At 40.9% G+C, this 18,909-nt stretch overlaps 1 protein-coding gene across 1 annotated transcript; it reads right to left on the reverse strand.

The window, feature by feature from the left end:
• Nucleotides 1–18,093: 18,093 nt before the first annotated feature.
• LOC128744489 (ubiquitin-60S ribosomal protein L40-like) lies at nucleotides 18,094–18,487 on the reverse strand. The gene has a single exon (XM_053841535.1). The coding sequence runs from the start codon at nucleotides 18,436–18,438 to the stop codon at nucleotides 18,094–18,096; it is 345 nt and encodes a 114-aa protein (XP_053697510.1). The 5' UTR covers nucleotides 18,439–18,487.
• Between the last annotated feature and the right edge of the window lie 422 nt (nucleotides 18,488–18,909).

Below are 18,909 nucleotides of genomic sequence, written 5' to 3' on the forward strand. Positions count from 1 at the left end.
GCAAACTTTTTTGTTGTTTGATATGCTACCTAAATCAAGTTTTTAAACGAAACCAAGCACTAAGATTAAATAAGTAGACGAAAAACCTAAGCTCTGTTATCATACCGAATGACATTTATCACAATAAAGTTAATTTGAGAGATGGACTAAAAATATTATTCTTTCGACTACAAAACTTCCTTGGTGGCCGTTTTTTTTTCTCCCTCCCGCGTTATGCCGTATCATCTCGGGCACCAATCATATTGCATGAATTCTGTTCCAAAGCAGCGAAATTTCCCAGAAACATCTAATCTCTCGCGTACTGGCGGGGCCAACCGGCAATCCGATTCCCACTTGTGCCGTGGGTTCGGAAAAGAAAACATTTATTCAAACGCTTAATCGAGTGAAAATGGAAAGACAACCACTGTCCATCATGTTTATATGACACACCATCGCTGGAGAGATCGAAAGTATAGACACTTGAGACTCTCGTCAAAAATGATTCGTTCTTAGCGCCCGATGTGAAGGCTGCCAAGGATGATGGCAGCGACGGACGTCCCCCAATCCAAAGGCTAAGATGCGTCAAAGCCAAATTCGAACATAACACGATCGAATCGAACAAGCGGACGATCCGATAATGCGGTGGAGTCTCGAAAGTCCGACAAGATCGATACCACCGAGAGGCTTTCGGTTGAAATGCTTGATGTGTATAAATATTGATTTTATGATTTGGGAAATTTATGATCCAACGTCAATATAATGTCTTGTTGAGCATCGGTAACATTTTTTTCTACCTCGTTCCTTTCAGCGAGTGGCTTGGAAACCACCAGGCAAAAAGGAAGATTCGATAGGCCACGGCTTGATGGCGTCTGCTCGGACCACTCGCCAACGTGACTCTCCGAAGTGAACTTAGGCCGCTTCATGGGTTTGATGGATACTCAAATTTCAAAAATGGTATTGCATTTATATATACAGACACATTCGAGTGATTTACTTGCATCCCACCGTGCTCCTTTTTCTGGATCGGTTAGGCGGGGTTGTACGGTTTTCCACCCGCGTGCCGTGGCATTTAGATAGATCACCAACTTGCTGAAAGTACACGGTAGAAATTCCCGTGAAATATTTCCTTCTAGTTGAGAAAAGGAAATAATTTAAGTTATTGAAACAAATAACGCGATAATTAAAATTTAACTATTGCCACGCGGTATTAATTCAAACTGTGCAGGGTAAGCCGATACCTATATCCATCGAGCGCACTGTTTATGTTATGATCGGTCCGCTTCGATCGTACAAATCTAATTAACTTTTATGCCCGCACGATTCACGATCAATTCCCGGGCCGGGCGGTTTGTCGTCAACCGGGATGGCCGCGGACTAACCGTGTCGGTCGATCATCGCCACACAGCTCGTTGTGGGTGGGAGTGTCTAGCCCAGTCTAGCCAGTGATGCCGGACGAATTTCGATGATTTCGTAACTCGCAACAACGAAAGTGTCTAAATGGTCGTACCGGATTGCAGCTCTCGGCAATCATCAAAGACTAGAGGACTAGGCGAGGTGCTTCATCGCATCGATCGGTTGCCGAAGCCGACCATGGGACAAAAGGAAGGAAATGCTCCGCCGCCGAGCAATCGCCGACCGGCACGACGGAAAATTAAACTATACAAATTTGTTGATTTTATGACGGACATTAAACTAGAAAATTTGAATTTTCTACTCCCCCGAAGGTAGCGTGACGTGATCGGCTGCGTGAGCTTGTCGCGTACCGCACCGGACCGCAGAGAAACTTGTCAGGGAGGGAATAAGATTTCATTGCTTCCAATGAATGACGGTATAAGACGACGTGTGTGGTTTTTATGGATCGGCCAATTTACGGCACCAGTACCAGACCGAATATGAACAGGAAATATGTTTCAATTCCAACCGATGAGGTGAGATTTTTTTTGTGTTTGTTCTTCTGTAAAGACGAAATGTTTTCTACCGAGGAAGAATGACGAACAGCCGACACAAAAGCTTGTTTGAATACGACTGACATTATTGTTTACGATTGGTAAACAACGGATTGTTACTAAAAATTAATAATGTACACAACGGTACATTTATGCCTGTTGTTTTTTGAGACAAAAGAAAGGTAGGTTTTTCAAATCACTAGTACTTGAAAAGATTTGAAAGTTTGGGAAAGATTTTGTTGTTATAAGTTAGCAGGATTTGAATTGACCAGTAAATAATACTCGATTATGATTGCGTGAAGTGACTTCGATGAATATAAGGAAGTTTAATAGAAGAACTAACCAATTGTAATGTAAATAAATACATAAAAAAATAAATAAATAAATAAATAAATAAATAAATAAATAAATAAATAAATAAATAAATAAATAAATAAATAAATAAATAAATAAATAAATAATCCATACCCATAAAAAAGGATTTCTGTCTGTCTGTCTGTTCCTATATTCCTTTTAGAATCGAAAACTACCGAACCGATCGGCGAGATGCATTTGCATGCAGGGGTTTTTGGGGCTACGGAAGGTTCTCTCGATGGCAAAAGACCCCTCCCCCTACTAAGAGGGGGCCCGATCGGATCGGAGTGAAAATTTGCATGTAGGGGTTTTTGGTGTCAGGGAAGGTTCTTATGATGGTTAGAGATCCCTCCCCCCACTAAGAGCGGGGGCTCCCATACAAATCTATACCTATAAAAATGGATTTCTGTCTGTCTGCCCGAATGTTCCTTATAGAATCGAAAACTACTGAACCGATCGGCGTGAAAATTTGCATATAAGGGTTTTTGGGGCCAGAGAAGGTTCTTATGATGGTTAGAGACCCCTCCTCCCACTAACAGGGGGGGCTCCCATACAAAAGAAACACAAATTTCTGCATAACTCGAGAAATAATCAAGCAAATGGAACCAAATTTGGCATGTGGGTGTTTTTTTAGACAATTTTTTTCTATGGTGAATTGAGATCCCTCCCCTCTTTAGGAGGGGAATAATGACCCCTCTCCCTTTTAAGAAGGGGGGCTTCCATACACATGAAATACAAATTTCCTCAAAACTCGAAAACTAATCAAGCAAATGGAACAAAATTTGGCATGTGGGGGGTTTTGGAAGCAGGAATTTTTTTAATGATGGTTTGAGACCCCTTACCCCTGTGGTAGGGGGATAAGAACTCTCATACAAATAAAACATAAATTTTTGCGTAACTCAAAAACTAATCGAACTCGAGAAATTTTACTCTTTCATAAAACATTAATCAATAGGGCTTATACAAATTTGAAAAAAAGTTTGTCACCCCCCCCCCCCTTCAAAAATTTTCGAAATTTGAAGGGGCAAAAAAATAAAGTGCATTAATGGTGAGCAGATTTGTACAATTCAACGAGTTTACATCTCTAAATTACCCAATTCGTGCAAAGTTGAAGTATTATTTTACACCATCTAAGCTTAACCTTTAAGTTTCGACGCCGAAAATTGGGCTGCTTGGAATTAGACTTTTAACTCCATTTACTTTAAATGTTGTTCCATTTTAATTCAACTTGCTTCAAAAGAACCGAATTAGATTGAGGCATGAATCAACTAAACAATGTATTAGTGAAATTGGCTCCCACTTATGATGGAGATATTCCGAATTGCTGTGGGATTATATTTTGCTGTCATAGGTAGTAGATAAGATTAAAATAGAAATACAACAAATTACACACTCCGGAACATCAGCTTTCGGTGCTTTCGGGGATCCAAATTGATCGTTTTATTCCGTAGTGTCCATGTACCAACCCTAATTTTGGATGTAAGGGACAAAAAACTGAAAGATAAGATATTTTACCATGCATTGGTCGTATGCAGAAAGGATGTCACTGAACTGTTCGAAACTTTTCTGACTATTGTCATGTTGTGATTATCATTGGGGTTCACGGCGGCCCCGAAATCACGAAATGTTAAGTTATATTGCTTTTTTATTGAGCATTAGTATGGAAATGTACGAAAGTGGAATTGGAATAACACTTTCATTGCTAGGCAGTCGAAACAGTTTATCTCTCCAAACATTTCAATGGTTCACAAAATCCTAGAGATTTCGAAGAAAGATCTAAACATTTATACTGATCTCATAACAGGACATTGTCCAAACCGCTATCATCTGAAGCTTATGGGGAAACTGCAAGGCGATATATGTCGATTCTGTGGCACAGAAAAAAAGACTCACCTGTTATGCCTATGTCCAGCATTTTTCAATTAAAGATCAAGGTTCTTCGACAGAGGGCTGTTAGAAGCCCTGATATTTGGAAAACAACTCCCAGCGCATTACTGCACTTCATCCGAAGTGCAGCCACGGAATGGACAAATGCTATTAGTCAAACAATGACAATCGCTTTGATAGTGGTGCGTTTACATCCATAATATATCAAAGTTAAACACATTATTGTTGAGCACCAGCATCAGCTGAGGAATGGGTTGATATTCATATGACTAAAAGGTTGACCAAGAAAACAAGTGGTTTCAAACGTGAATGGTGTCAGAGATTTTTTTCTTAAGAAATGTCGGTAGCAAAACACATGCGTTCCAAGTAAAAAAAGTTGTAGGGAACTAAATTGCCATTTTTACGAGAAGATTAGATTCCGATACTATTTCGTGGTTACCGAGTTCTGAACTAGTAAGTGACACAGATTTGGATTATTCTAAAGTACAAGATAATTAACCGAGTGTCATGCAAGTAAAAAGTAAAATTCAAATGAAGGTCAAGTTACACGTTTATTGCTCTCTAAGGTGATCCTGTAGCACTCCACTATTTTCAAGTTGATTCAGATAATAACTTTATGTGCTTGGATCAAAAAATTTTGAAAGTTGTTTCGGTTTGAACTAAAATTTAAATACTGTACAACTTTTTTGTATTAAAGTTATATTAATCTGGAAAAATAAACACTGGTTTCTTCTCCTTTGTTTAGTTATTGAAGGTTTGATGTTATTATTTTTTTCTTGAAACCACCCCCCCCCCCCCCTTGGACTATATTTCGAGACCAGGACATAAACTTTTTTCCAAATTTGTATAATATTTTTTTGAAACGATGGTTCTACAATTGATGAAGGGACTGTAGGGGAAAGAAATGAAAATTTTTTTGGTGAAGGAGGGGGAAAAGCGGAAAGGAAGGGGGGGGGTATTGGTAGCTATGCTTGACAAGTAGTCATTTTGACTCCTACCTTTTGTCCAATGCTGGAAGGTGCATGAGTCGAACCAAGCTGTAATCTGAGATTATAACCGGATTCGAACCCAGATTACAGCTTGGTTCGACTCATGCACCTTCCAGCATTGGACAAAAGGTAGGAGTCAAAATGACTACTTGTCAAGCATAGCTACCAATACCCCCCCCCCTTCCTTTCCGCTTTTCCCCCTCCTTCACCAAAAAAATTTTCATTTCTTTCCCCTACAGTCCCTTCATCAATTGTAGAACCATCGTTTCAAAAAAATATTAATATATGTATGACCTCATTCCAAGGTCAAGACTAAAATCTTGAGATTAGTCTAAATTTGTATAAGCCTAACTTGGCTGGTAAACGGCTGAATAATGCGTACCGTCGGTGTCTAGTGTACGTGTAGCTTTTAATAGACCCTACAGTGGTTCATAGCCTCTTATTCAGCAACTCCTATTCCTACCTTCTCGTGGTACCAGCCGGGATACGAGCAACTTTGGTGGAGATCGGGTAACCAACCGGTGGGAGCTAAGGTCGTATGCTGACAGGAAAGGAGGGCTCTTTCGAGTTTCGTTGGCCCTCCGGCGAAACAGGGGCTTGGTGTAGCAGGCTTTGCAAGCCGTCACCACCAAAAATACTAAAGCACGGAACGAAGAACAAATAAATTCTAACTGGAACAATCGGAATAGACCCACGCGACGAAAAAGACTATGGATTGGAAACTCGGGACGTGGAACTGCCGATCTCTCAACTTCTAAGGGAGCACTCTAATGCTCTCCGACGTATTGAAGAGCCGCAAATTCGACGTCGTAGCGCTGCAGGAGGTGTGCTGGAAGAGCTCAACGGTACGTACGTTCAGAGATGGACATACCATCTACCAGAGCTGCGGCAACACACACTAGCTGGGTACAGCTTTCATAGTGATGGGCGAGATGCGGAAACGGGTGATTGGGTGGTGGCCAATCAATCCTCGAATGTGCAGGTGGAGAATCAAGGGCCGATTCTTCAACATAAGCATCATCAACGTACACAGCCCTCACCTAAGAAGTACCGATGACGACAAGGATGAATTCTACGCGCAGTTGGAGAGTGAATACGACCGCTGCCCAAAACATGATGTCAAGGTCTTCATCGGGGATTTCAATGCTCAGGTCGGCCAGGAGGAAGAATACAAACCGGTGATTGGAAGGTTCAGTGCACACCAGCGAACCAATGAAATGGGCCTAAGACTTATCGACTTTGCCGCCTCCAAGAATATGGCCGTACGTAGTACCTTTTTCCAGCACAAAATCCATCACAAGTACACCTGGAGGTCACCAAATCAGACAGAATCACAGATCGACCACGTTTTGATCGACAGTCGGCACTTCTCAGACATTATCGACGTCAGATCCTATCGAAACGCTAACGTTGACTCGGACCACCGACGGTGCCGACGCCAGCCTCGGTTAGATCTCGCGCGGCTAAAGCAGCCAAACGTCGCCGCAAACTACGCGCTTTCACTCGAAGCTGCGCTGCCGGAAGAGGACGAGCTGGACGAAGCTCCTCAGCCATCAGCAGTGTAGCGGAGAGCTCCATCGGGCATGTGGCCCGGAATCAGCGGAACGATTGGTTTGACGATGAATGTAGAAGGGTGATGGATGAGGAGAACGCTGCGCGGGCGGCCAAAATGCGCAGTGCCACACGTCAGAACGTGGAAAGACACAAACAGAAGAAGATACAGCGAAACCAAATCTTTCGGGAGAAAAGCGCAACCTGGAAGAGCAGGAATATGCGGAGTTGGAGCGGCTGCATCGTTCTCAGGAAACGCGGAAGTTCTACCAGAAACTGAACGGATCCCGCAAACGCTTTGTGCCGCGAGCCGAAATGTGTCGGGATAAGACTGGCAGTATTCTGATGGACGATCGTGAGGTGACCGATAGGTGGAAGCAGCACTTCGACGAACACCTGAATGGTGCCCAGGCGGAAAACCATGGCGGCGGGGAAAGCGATTTCGACGGTGCAGCAAACGGGGAAGAGATGCCAGCCCCAACGATAGGCGAAGTTAAGGAGGCCATCATGCAGCTTAAGAACAACAAGTCAGCTGGAAAAGATGGCGGAGCGGAGCTTATTAAAATAGGACCAGAAAAGCTGGCCGCTTGTCTGCACCGACTAATTGTTAGAATTTGGGATACGGAACAGCTACCGGAGGAGTGGAAAGATGGGGTTATCTGCCCGATCTACAAAAAGGGCGACAAGTTGGACTGTGAGAACTATCGAGCGATCACCGTTCTCAATGCCGCCTATAAAGTGCTGTCCCAAATCATTTTCCGCCGTCTATCACCAATTGCGAATAGATTTGTAGGAACTTATCAAGCCGGCTTCGTCGAAGGTCGGTCTACAACGGATCAAATATTTACACTGCGGCAAATCCTCCAAAAGGGCCGTGAATACAGAGTTCTCACGCATCATTTATTCGGTGACTTCGAAGCCGCATATGATACCATCGACCGGAAAGAGCTATGGAATGGAGCTATGGATCATGTACGAGAACAGCTTCCCCAGGAAGCTCATCAAACTGATTAAATCTACGATGGATGGTACACAGTGCTGTATTCGGATTTCGGGTGAATTGTCAAGTTCATTCGAATCACACAGAGGGCTTCGTCAAGGTGATGGTCTTTCATGCCTGCTGTTCAACATAGCGCTACAAGGTGTTATGAACCGAGCGGATATCAACACGCGGGGCATGATATTCAACAAATCTAGTCAATTCGTCTGCTTTGCCGATGACATGGATATTATCGGCAGAACATCTGTGGCGGTGGCTGAACAGTACACCAGACTAAAGCGCGAAGCAGAAAAGATTGTGTTAAAGGTAAATACGTCTAAAACATGTACATGGACATGTACATGTACAAGTACATGCTGGCCAGCGGAACCGAGGCTGAACGACACCGCTTGGGTAGTAGTATATTGATCGACGGCGATGAGTTTGAGGTAGTCGATGAATTTGTCTACCTTGGCTCACTGGTAACGGCGGACAATGATACCAGCCGTGAGATTCGGAGGCGTAGTATCAGCGGAAGTCGTGCTTACTATGGGCTCCACAAGCAATTGCGGTCGAGCAGACTAAGTCCCGTACAAAGTGCACCCGGTACAAGACGCTTATTAGACCGGTTGTTCTCTACGGGCATGAAACATGGACAATTCTCGAGGAGGACCTTCGGGTGCTCGGAGTTTTCGAACGACAAGTGCTAAGAACGATCTTCGGCGGCGTACATGAGAACGGAGTATGGAGGCGGCGGATGAACCATGAACTCGCACAGCTTTATGGCGAACCCAGTATCCAGAAGGTGGCTAAAGCTGGACGGATACGATGAGCAGGGCATGTTGTAAGAATGCCGGACAACTACCCTGCAAAGATGATGTTCGCCTCAAATCCGGTAGGAACAAGACGACCAGGAGCGCAGCGAGCAAGATGGTTAGACCAGGTGGAGTGAGATCTGGCGGAGAGTACTCGGTGTCGGAGGAATTGGAGAGTGGTAGCCCTCAACCGAGTTACATGGAGAAACTTTGTTCAACAGGTTTTGTCTTAGGACGGCAAGCCACCTAAATAAATAAAGCAGCTCTCGGTCGCTACCTGCGAAATGTAATGATCACCATCAGTGATCGTCCTTGTTCCGTCGCCCAAGTCGATACCGAATATTCCGATTCGTATTTGCTTGAATATTTGTAGTAAGCTAGCTTTAGGTAGGTTGCCTAACTAGAACTACGCTATGGAGCCTCGTGATGGGGCTGCCATCTTAGCTGTAGTGTTCAAACAATACATTTTTGAATTCAGCCACCCACTTCGGATCAGACGCTGCCATAAGCCGTCACTAACCTGGAGTACAATCGCTTACTTAGTTGAGACATCGTCAAGCTGTCAAGAGCCGCCCCAGGTATGGGAACAGACGCTCAAGGCTGCTAAGGCTAGTTCTCGTTACTACACACAGCATTTGTATGAATGCCTCCTTTTGGTATGCGCCCTTAGTTTCTACCCAGCTTGGTCACCGGGGCCCAGGTTGGTTACCACGAGGAGGTACCCTGCTAACCCTGCTTGATCAATCTTCTAAAAATGTTGAGATCAAGCTAACAATTATATTTTTATGTTCTGCAAGGTTTAATGTTGAGAACTTCGTAATGCAAGAGCTAAGTGTTGTTATATTTTGTGCCAAAATATCAAAAACATTGGTCAGAACACATTTTTGGTAGCGTTGATCGAAAAAAGGAGGTTTCGAGGCCACAAAAGCAACACTTGTCTTGAAGCCTTATCTGTGTGAGGGTTCAGCTAATTTCATAAATACCGTGAATGCTCATAGTTCCGATCAGCTTCTGATTCCGATCACTGAAGTAAATTTAGTAAAGTAGTAGTATTGAATCAAAAAGCCATACTTGGTTAGTGAGTATGAGTATGCCTTAATTATGAGCGCAAATGCGAATTAAGGAGCTGATCGAAACTATGTGCATTCACGGTAGATAAAATTTGATAATCACCAACCATCTGCGGTTATTCTCTGCAGAAGCTCTGATTTCAAAGGTGATTAACTAATTCGTATAATCAGTGGCTCTTCGCTCATAAATTGCGTACAGATAAAATCTCTGCGTTTCCATTTCATTATTTCCCAATCAAACTATTTTATTGAAAATGATCACTTCGTTCAGCACTGTTTTATTTGCCATTCTCCTTGTACATTTCAAAAGTTTATTGCCATCTACTTGATTCAGCAACTCTCGTTGCCACCCGGTCGAAATAATCCTCTCCTCGATAAATGTTTATTCACTTCCTCACCGCAGCGCTGCTCGGTAATCGGCTGCATGCGGAGCAGCAATTTATGCCCATTGACCTCCACGTTGGGTCAACTTTGCCCTGCGCTCGGTACCTACCGGCAGAAATGTAATCGCTTTGCCACTCACCAACCACTGCTCGCTCGGGACATAGAGGTGGGTACAACACGGTTCAGCAGAATAGTCGACCAACAACCGGACCGGTCGGTGCGTGCGAGGTGTACGGACGGACGACAATGCACAATTGCGAGTGGGTGGCAAAAGGTATTCCAGTTCTGATCGGTGAAGCACACCGGCACGCGGAGTCCGAGCCATTCAAGCGCGTGTGTGACACTAAGCCACGCGTAAATTGGATTCAAATTAGTAACACCTCTGCGCCGGACGCCCTCTGCCTTACTCAAGCAGCTCACCACCATGCAAACGGATCTCTATTTTAATCGAATCGTAAACATCGGTTTCACCTTGCCCGATTAACTTTCCACGGGCAGGCACCGCGAGTGCGACCTGCGATGGCGGTAGGGGTCAACATCTTTTATGACATGTTTAAATTTCGTTTTCGGAAACCGGAAAGGATGTCGTTATAATTTACGGTGCAGGTTTCACTGAATGTATGTCGTCGTAGCACTGAAACTAGGAAGTTACTAGCTAGAAGGAGGTTCTCATTGAAAGTTAAATTTTTACCTTTGTTTTTATAGTTTCCTCTACGGACAAATTGTTAGGTTACAGGAAACAAAGTCGTTTTCAAGCATGCGTTCATGCAAAGAAAGTTAAGAGTAAGGTGAGCGTAATTTTGTAATTGGAAATTCACTTTAGTTATAGGTCTGTACGGCAAATCATAGACATAAAATGTTTCATTTCGCGAACCAACCAACGATCGGCAGTATCGCCAAACAAGGGCTATCGCCAGACTGTCGCAAGCCGTTGTTGTTGTGTGACGTTGCCCCGAGTTGTGTTCACACAACTGTGCACTTTGTCCGGACAGCAGCCATTAAATTTCTCTGGAGGTTTGTTTTAAAATTTTTTTAAAGACTCCTGGTGAACCGCCTATGGCCATCAATAGTTAGCAACTGTGATTTTCAATATTCATAAAAAGTAAAACACGCAGTAGAAGTAGATGATACTTCGGCAGATTATTGGTGAATCTGTTCCAAATAAATCGATTGGTAAATAACTGGTTTATCATCGAGAGTGATAACACTGTTAACCGATGTTTACAATTGTACGAAACTGTGTCGACTCTCAATAAGAACACAAGTCAGGTTAAAATTTAATGACTTTCCTAGGTTGTAGCAAAACATGTGACCTTACAGATTGAACTTTGAATTATCTATTGATTAAGTACTAATTCGTAAAAATATAAATTGTAGATACGAATTACAATTGGACTGGAACATACGATAGTAAGTGTAGGTCAATTATTACAAGGGATAATTTTTCTCCACTTTTGATTCCGCCAAACGTCTGCGCCTCTTTCGAGTTTGCTCCGCTATTGGAGTCAGCCCTCAGTGTTAGCGGCATGACAGTTAAGATAAACAATGTGTTCCATTGTGAAGTGCTGTTGAGCGCCGGCCTTACTGAGCCTTTCTGCTGCTATTCATTTTCCTCTGCTGTCTGCTTCGTGGTGCTTGCTGCAGTTCACGTCGAAGTCCGGTCCAGACCCGTGGCCGTGGTGGGTTGCCAGACCGCGGATCCAGTCCAGCAAAGACGAGTGGTGCGTGCCCGATGACATGACGGTGTTTACACGCACAATTTTACCTCGTTTCCGAAGCACTTCAGATCGTCGTCGTCGTCGTCGTCCACATAGTCATCGTCATTATCATCGCGGTCCACCGACCGCCACACTCCTGCTGTTGCTGCTGCTGCTGCCTTGGGTTATGCCGTCCGTTGAGGATCGTTGAAAATCCCGCGTGAACGAGCGCTTTTAGTAAACATTTTAATTGTAACAGCAAAACATATTTCCCATTTGACGATGGGCTGGCGGACCTACGATGGCAGCAGAAGGTTAAACGATGCCAACCGGCTAGGGTCTTCAGTGTGATGTTGTTCTTTTCGTCGATGTGGAAAGGTAAATATTTTTATGAGAGTGCTTGAGTAAATATTGGTCCGATTGCAACGGAGCACAAATGAGCAGTCTACGTTGAAGTAGATTCAATCGGACCGATTTTGTTTCAAATCCTATGTTAATTCTGTATAATATTTTAACAATTCAGGTTGTATTCCATGAGATGATATTTTTTCTAATTGTTGTTTAAAGAAAAGATAATTTAGGGTAAGGAACGAGTTAAGCAGTGTTACCTATTTTAATCAGTTGAACATAAATGATCCGAAAATGCACTTTTTTATTCATATTTTCAAAATCTTTTGATAGGATCATCTTCACAAATCACTTAACCATACATTTGATTCACACAAACACAATTTACTGGGTTTCCGACAAGAAATATGATGAATTAAAAATTGTTGTCCAAAAACGTACATTTTTCAGCTGCTCTTCAGCAATCGCCACCTCGCTACTAACGAATTCATCAAATTTTCAGCACTGATTACAACCACTCTGAAAGTCAAGCACTCAATTGTCACATACCATATTATTCAGTCTCTTTTTGCCTTTCTACTATATAAATATATAGTATAAAGGTATAGAAATCACTTGGAAAACCGGAAATGGAAAGAAGGTCCTGCGGGCCGAATGTCATATACCATTTGACTCAGTTTCGAAAACTAAGCATTTTCTGTGTGTGTGTATGTATGTGTGTGTGTATGTGTGTGTGTGTGTATGTGACGCTTTTAATCTCACTCACTTTTCTCGGAGATGGCTGGACCGATTTTAATGTTCTTAGTGTCAAATGAAAGGTCTAGGTGTCCCATTGGTCGCTATTGAATTTCATACTGATCGGACTTTTAGTTCAAAAGTTATGTATAAAAATATGAAAAATATGGGACTTCATTATCTCATAGGTCCCCTAACCGATTTGAATAAAATTGATTGCATATGAAAGAGGAGCCTTGCAAACCCTTAACTTCCAAATTTCATGACGATTGGGCTTGTAGTTTGAAAGTTACATAAAGAAATGTGAAAAAATAGTATTTAAAACATATTTTTGTAACATATAAGCATTAATTCAATGAAAAACATCACACATTTTATTATTATTTGAAAATTACTACTGAGATCTATCAAACGAAACCGAGTTATTTAAAATCGGACGGTTCATTCAAAAGTTATTTAAACTTTAACACTTAAGCACCGTATATTAAACCGTTAAAACGTGTGAATTCAAAACAAATGTTGATTGTATTCAATGTGTGTGATGTATGTGTGTATGTATGTATGTATATATGTATGTATGTATGTATGTATGTATGTATGTATATATGTATGTATATATGTGTGTATGTATATATGTGTGTGTATGTGATCCCAAGCAACAATGTGAATTTGATTGTTCTCTTATGGTGGTTTTCATGACCAATTTTGGTCTTGAATGCCATCATAAGAGTGTAATAAAACTCAAATTGTTACTTGGGATGACAATTTGCAATTTTTAAATTTGCATTGAAATTCAAGAAAAGATGTTTCTCACTTTTCTGAATCAATTGTTTGAAATTTTTGAAGCCTCTTAGTGGAATACGAAATTTGAAATTAAAGAAAAGAAAAAACTTTTACGACTAAATTCCACTATTTAATATTTATTCGCGACAGATACGTATACGCTTTGAAATAAGACACTGATGAAGCCTGCACGTCGTAGGCGAACTACGTATCTGTTGCAAATAAATATTAAATAGTGGGATTCAATCGAAAAGTTTTTCCTTTTCTTTGATTTCAGATTTCAATTGTCATTTTGTTCACTTGCTGTTACTCACAATTGTACACGAAAAGCAAACAGCGAAGAAAAGCAGTTAATTTAAGCATGAAGGTATAGTGGTGTATAGGATTAAAAATGAGTTGATTTTTCCAAATAAATTTATACAAATTTCAAACAAATTTTGCGCATCAATAGATGCTCTTTTCAATCAATAGATACTAGAGCTTAAAAATGTTATATGAAAAATAGGAAGTAAACGTTGCACGGTAGTAATTTTGTAAGATTTGTTTTCGTTAATGGTATTTTAAAGGACAGATGTCTTATGTCATGTATCATGTTTCAACAAATAAATCAAAAATGACAAGCACTGAAAATCATATCGATCATATTCCCCATTCTCAAGCATGTTTAAGGCGCAGCTTTTGCAACCTTCTTGTTTTCCTAACCCTCCAACATTGTAAAAATGATGCGATCAAGCTAATGACTATCTTTTCATGAAAGTACATTCAAAAGAAGCATAAGTTTTGATTTTCATGCAAAAATAATTATCTGAAGGAGCGCCAGCTAAGAAAAAGTTCAATTTCTCTTTTTCATATCTAATGCTCTATTCAGTTATTTTTTCTAATTCAGATATGGTGCAAAATTGAAGCCAAGCAAACTAATAGTAAAATTTTGAGATTAATCATTTTGTTGTCGATATCCTTTGTCTTCAAAGGCGAAGTATAATGATAATTTTTCTGAACTCTTGTTTTTCGAAGATGCTAACTTTTGAACACATGGTAATAATTAATTATCAAAAAATCTGTTCTGAACACATATTTCATATTGTCAATTCAAAACAAGTTTCGTATGTGGCTCTGAAGCCCGAAAGTTAAGGCCGATCGATTATAAAACTAAATAAGGTGTTACAAGTATTTACGCACACAAGGAAAGAAAATTTAATTATTCTACGCAATACGTTGGTAATTTTACTGGCAAATAAGGATTTTGAGGAATACGGAACGGATATTTAAAAATATAGTCAAGTTAGTTATACATAGATGTTCCTGAGAAATTAAATAATGATTGACTGAAGAGTTCGAAAACAGACACTGAGGAAGCCTGCAAGTCGTAGGCGAAATACGTATCTGTCATTGAATAAAATACACATAGTAGAATTAAATTGGATAAGTTTTCTTATTTTTTATTTTTAGGTAAATAATGATTATTGTGGCAGTAGAAAGGCTAGGTCACGCCGCTAGGTGGATTAATTCGGGTTTTTTCTATTATCTAAGGCTTTGTCACTAGCCAAAAGTTTTATTATTTTCTAACAAAACTGAAAACAAATTCTGAATTGACGGAACCTGTTCACCACTAGCAGCAGCTGCAGCACAACTGATGAACTACCCGAGCAAGGTTTTAGAGCAAATTGAAAACAAAATTTGATATCTTGATGTAACGGATTTTGAATACTCGGTGTGATTTCATTTTGGTCGACTTAGTGGTTAAAATATCAAAATTAATTGCAAAAATTCCCCGCCGTGAAATTAAATTGAATACTACTTTTGATATCAAAAATATCAAACGGAATACTAATCTTGCTGTCACACAATATTAATAGGAAAGCAGAATTAGTTACCATTTTACTATCATATCATCATCATTTTGCTATCATCATATAATTTGAACCAACCATTTTACTAGAAAAAAATTTAAGTGAAAATAGATTAATTCAAATATTGAAGGTTTATTCACATCATATATAGAATCTACCAACACATTTTCTTTCAATAAAAATGAAAGCAAAATGATAGCAAAGTCTGATACATCTTAAGTGCCATTATGAGTTGGTAACAAAACATGTTTTCTAGTTGATATCAACAGCAGAATATGAAACAATTTTGATATACTTTTGTTGTCAATCCTTGCTCGGGTATCGTGTTGCCAAGACACTGTTTCGGTTCTGGAAATAAGAATTTTAAGTTTGAAATTACCTGAAACCTACTATGGTGAAAACGTGGTTCAATACTTTCAAGAGAAATGTATGTTCATAATTAATTTTTCTTTATTAAAAACAACACAAAAGACAGCTTTTTCAATAATTTTCGAAGATTTTCTCAGTGATTTAATAAAGCAACGATGTGTTTCAATGTTATTTGCTTTGACAACACTGTTCTAAGTCGGATCGTTTGTACTGCTATATGTTTACCTTTTTTGTTCTCCCACCATCCTTATGAACAGCGAGTGAGACGTCAAACTCGCAGTTTCCCATAAGAACACCAGAGAATAAAAGAGACGACGAATACCGTTTGCCGAACGGTGCGGTGAGTGTATGCCCCGATAAACAATTTAGACAGATGGCATTTTACGCATCTATGCCGATACGCTATGCCGATTACGCATCAGATGTCGATTAGTAGGTCGCGGATAGGAACGCGAACTTACTGAATAGGGGGAAAAGTTCGAGGGATTTTTTAACGGGACGTAAAAAAATTCAGATTTCAGGATTGCTTAAAATAGCACCTTGCGGGTGAAAATGGGTTCGGTGTGTTCAAAATTAACTCCAACTTTTAAAGTGAAAAATCAAAAGTTTAGCTCAACAATTGTGTCTTCCAATGGTAACAGCTTGAAGAACTAAAGATAGCAAGAAGATTGGTATGCTGATATCCCCCAAGCAACAACAACTTCTTATAGAATATTATAACATTACATACATCAGAACTTCTCTATTACCAGAAAAGCGCAAAAAATTGAAGTCTAATGAAACAACAATTGAAAAAAGTATGTATCAGGTTATTTCATACCATTTTAAAACGTTATTATAGCATAAGCTACAACTTGTTCTTCCAGTAGTATAAATTTAGTAATGGAGACATAATAAAAACTTCGTGTTGACATGTTGACAAAAACAAACATTATTCATTTGATATGAGCTGTCAAATAAATTCACGTTATCACAAAACATCTCAAAACCTTAATAATAACGACACATGTTTTCAAAGTACGTTTATAGTACTCTTAAACGACTACTTTCCAAGAAGATTATTTTCTAACTTGTTTTGTGTGTTACTTGGGCCCCCACTTAGTCAACCCATCGCTTGTAATAAGGTAAAACAATCAGTGACCTGCTTAGACTGCTTAAAACTAGTTCTTTACCCTACGTCGTTTTTCAAAATGTTTGGAATGAATGAAATTACTTTAATCTATATTTAACCAAATCTAGCGGTGGAATTGACGCCATGCAAGATGTCACCGAAGGGCATAAATTTTTTTTGATAAAACAAAACGAAGATACGCACGTTCTAGCAATAAAATCTGTAAATACGAATGTCATCTGATACTTTCAAATCCGAAGAAGTTTCACCTGACCCGCCCGCACATACCAACACCCGAACTAACACATCTGCAAACAAAATACGTGGAGTAGTACGTGGACCGATTTTGTGCCGCCTGAGCTCGCAACACCTGCTCTAACCATCTTACTCGCTGTGCTCCTAGTCGTCTTGTTCCTCCCGAATTCGAAGCAAACACAACCTTCGCAAGGTAATCACCCGGCGTTCTTGCCATCCTCCGTTTTCCTGTACGCCGTCGAGAGTGTACTGTTCACCAACCACCGCTGATGTTCCGTCGGCAATGCCCAAGTCATTAGCATAGCAGACGAACTGACTGGATGTGTTGAAGATCTGGCCTAACGTATTAATTTCTGCTTAGATCTTAACAAACGCTTGTAACGCTTGGTTCACAAACAGCAGCAGCTTGACAAAGCCCTCTGTGAGATTAGGATGAACTCGACAATCCATCTGGCTCAATCAGATTGCTTGGAACGGTTCTCGTCCATAACCATAACTTTTCATAGCTCTTTCAGTTTCGGTCGATGGTGTCATTTGCAGCTTTGAAGTCAACGAACAAATGTTGCCTGGGATCTCTTTATTAACGGCTAGTGGATCTGCCGCAGTTTAAATATTTGGTCTATCGTTGAATGTGCTTCAATGAAGTCGACTTGATACTTGACTTCTCACGAAGCTATTTGCAATTGGTCATAGTTGGCGGAAATTGATTTGAAATAAATTCTCAAATTTGAGCGGGGCTTCGTCCAGCTCGTCCTCTTCAGGCAGCGTAACTTCGAGTGAATGCGCGTCAAGATTTCAAAACATGATCGATCTGTATTTCTGTTTGAATTTCGTTTTCTTACTTGTAACTTGACGAACTGTTTTCCTTCCTTATGTTTGAACATATTCCAATACAACTCCGGAAATCCACTCCGAACACTTCCTCCCATTCCAACACGGCAACAGAAATCTACTTTAGCTTCTTCTTCGGGCGCAGATTGTTAGTGTGTCCTCATTTCTTTTTGCGGCAATTGGTCGCTCTCGGGTGCAGCCGGGCGTAACACTTGCGGCAAATCATCTTGTCGCAGTTGTACTTCTGGGCCAGAATACGCAGCGATGGTTCGATGATACCACCCCGTAGATGCAGCACCAGATGGAGTGCCGACTCCTTCCGGATGTTGTAGTCGGACAGGGTACGACCATCCTCCAGCTGCGTGCCAGCGAAGATCAAACGCTGCTGATCCGGGGGAATACCTGCCTTGTTCTGGATCTTGGCCTTAAAATTTTCGATCGTGTCCGATGGCTCGACCTCGAGGGTGATGGTCTTGCCCGTGAGGGTCTTGACGAAGATCTGCATTTTGTAAGTTCTTCCTCAACGTGTCTCTTCAGAGATGAGTATCCGTGAAAAAGAGTTACCAGATACGTCCAGATGCAGATCCAGGTGTACTTATATAAGAGTTTATGTTGGAAGAAGGTACTATGAACGGTCATGTTCTTGGAGGTGTCTTGACCCACAAGTATCCCTCCTTTGGATCGTCTTTGCTGTCTTTTTTTAGGCAGCAGTCATACTCACGCTTCAAATGCGCGTCGCTGTCGCCATCGAGATGAAGGATGTACGCGTTGATAAGCACTCGAGACCTACCTTTGAAGTTGAGAGATCGGCAGTACCGTTCGGCAGTTTTCATCGCGTGGGTCCAATCTGATTATTGCAAAACTCATTGTGCATTGATTGTTCATGGTAGCGGCTCTCGTTGGAGTCCACAAACCTCGAAAGAGCGCTCCTTCGCAGTCAGGATATGACCTTGATTTCCACCGGGGCGGTTTACCT

Source organism: Sabethes cyaneus, chromosome 3 (genome assembly GCF_943734655.1).
Source record: "Sabethes cyaneus chromosome 3, idSabCyanKW18_F2, whole genome shotgun sequence".
In the NCBI taxonomy this organism is placed as follows: Eukaryota; Metazoa; Arthropoda; class Insecta; order Diptera; family Culicidae; genus Sabethes; species Sabethes cyaneus.

Bases quoted from the DNA above. Each gene is read 5' to 3' on its own strand.
- LOC128744489 (XM_053841535.1), bottom strand. From the start codon at position 18,438: ATGCAGATCTTCGTCAAGACCCTCACGGGCAAGACCATCACCCTCGAG.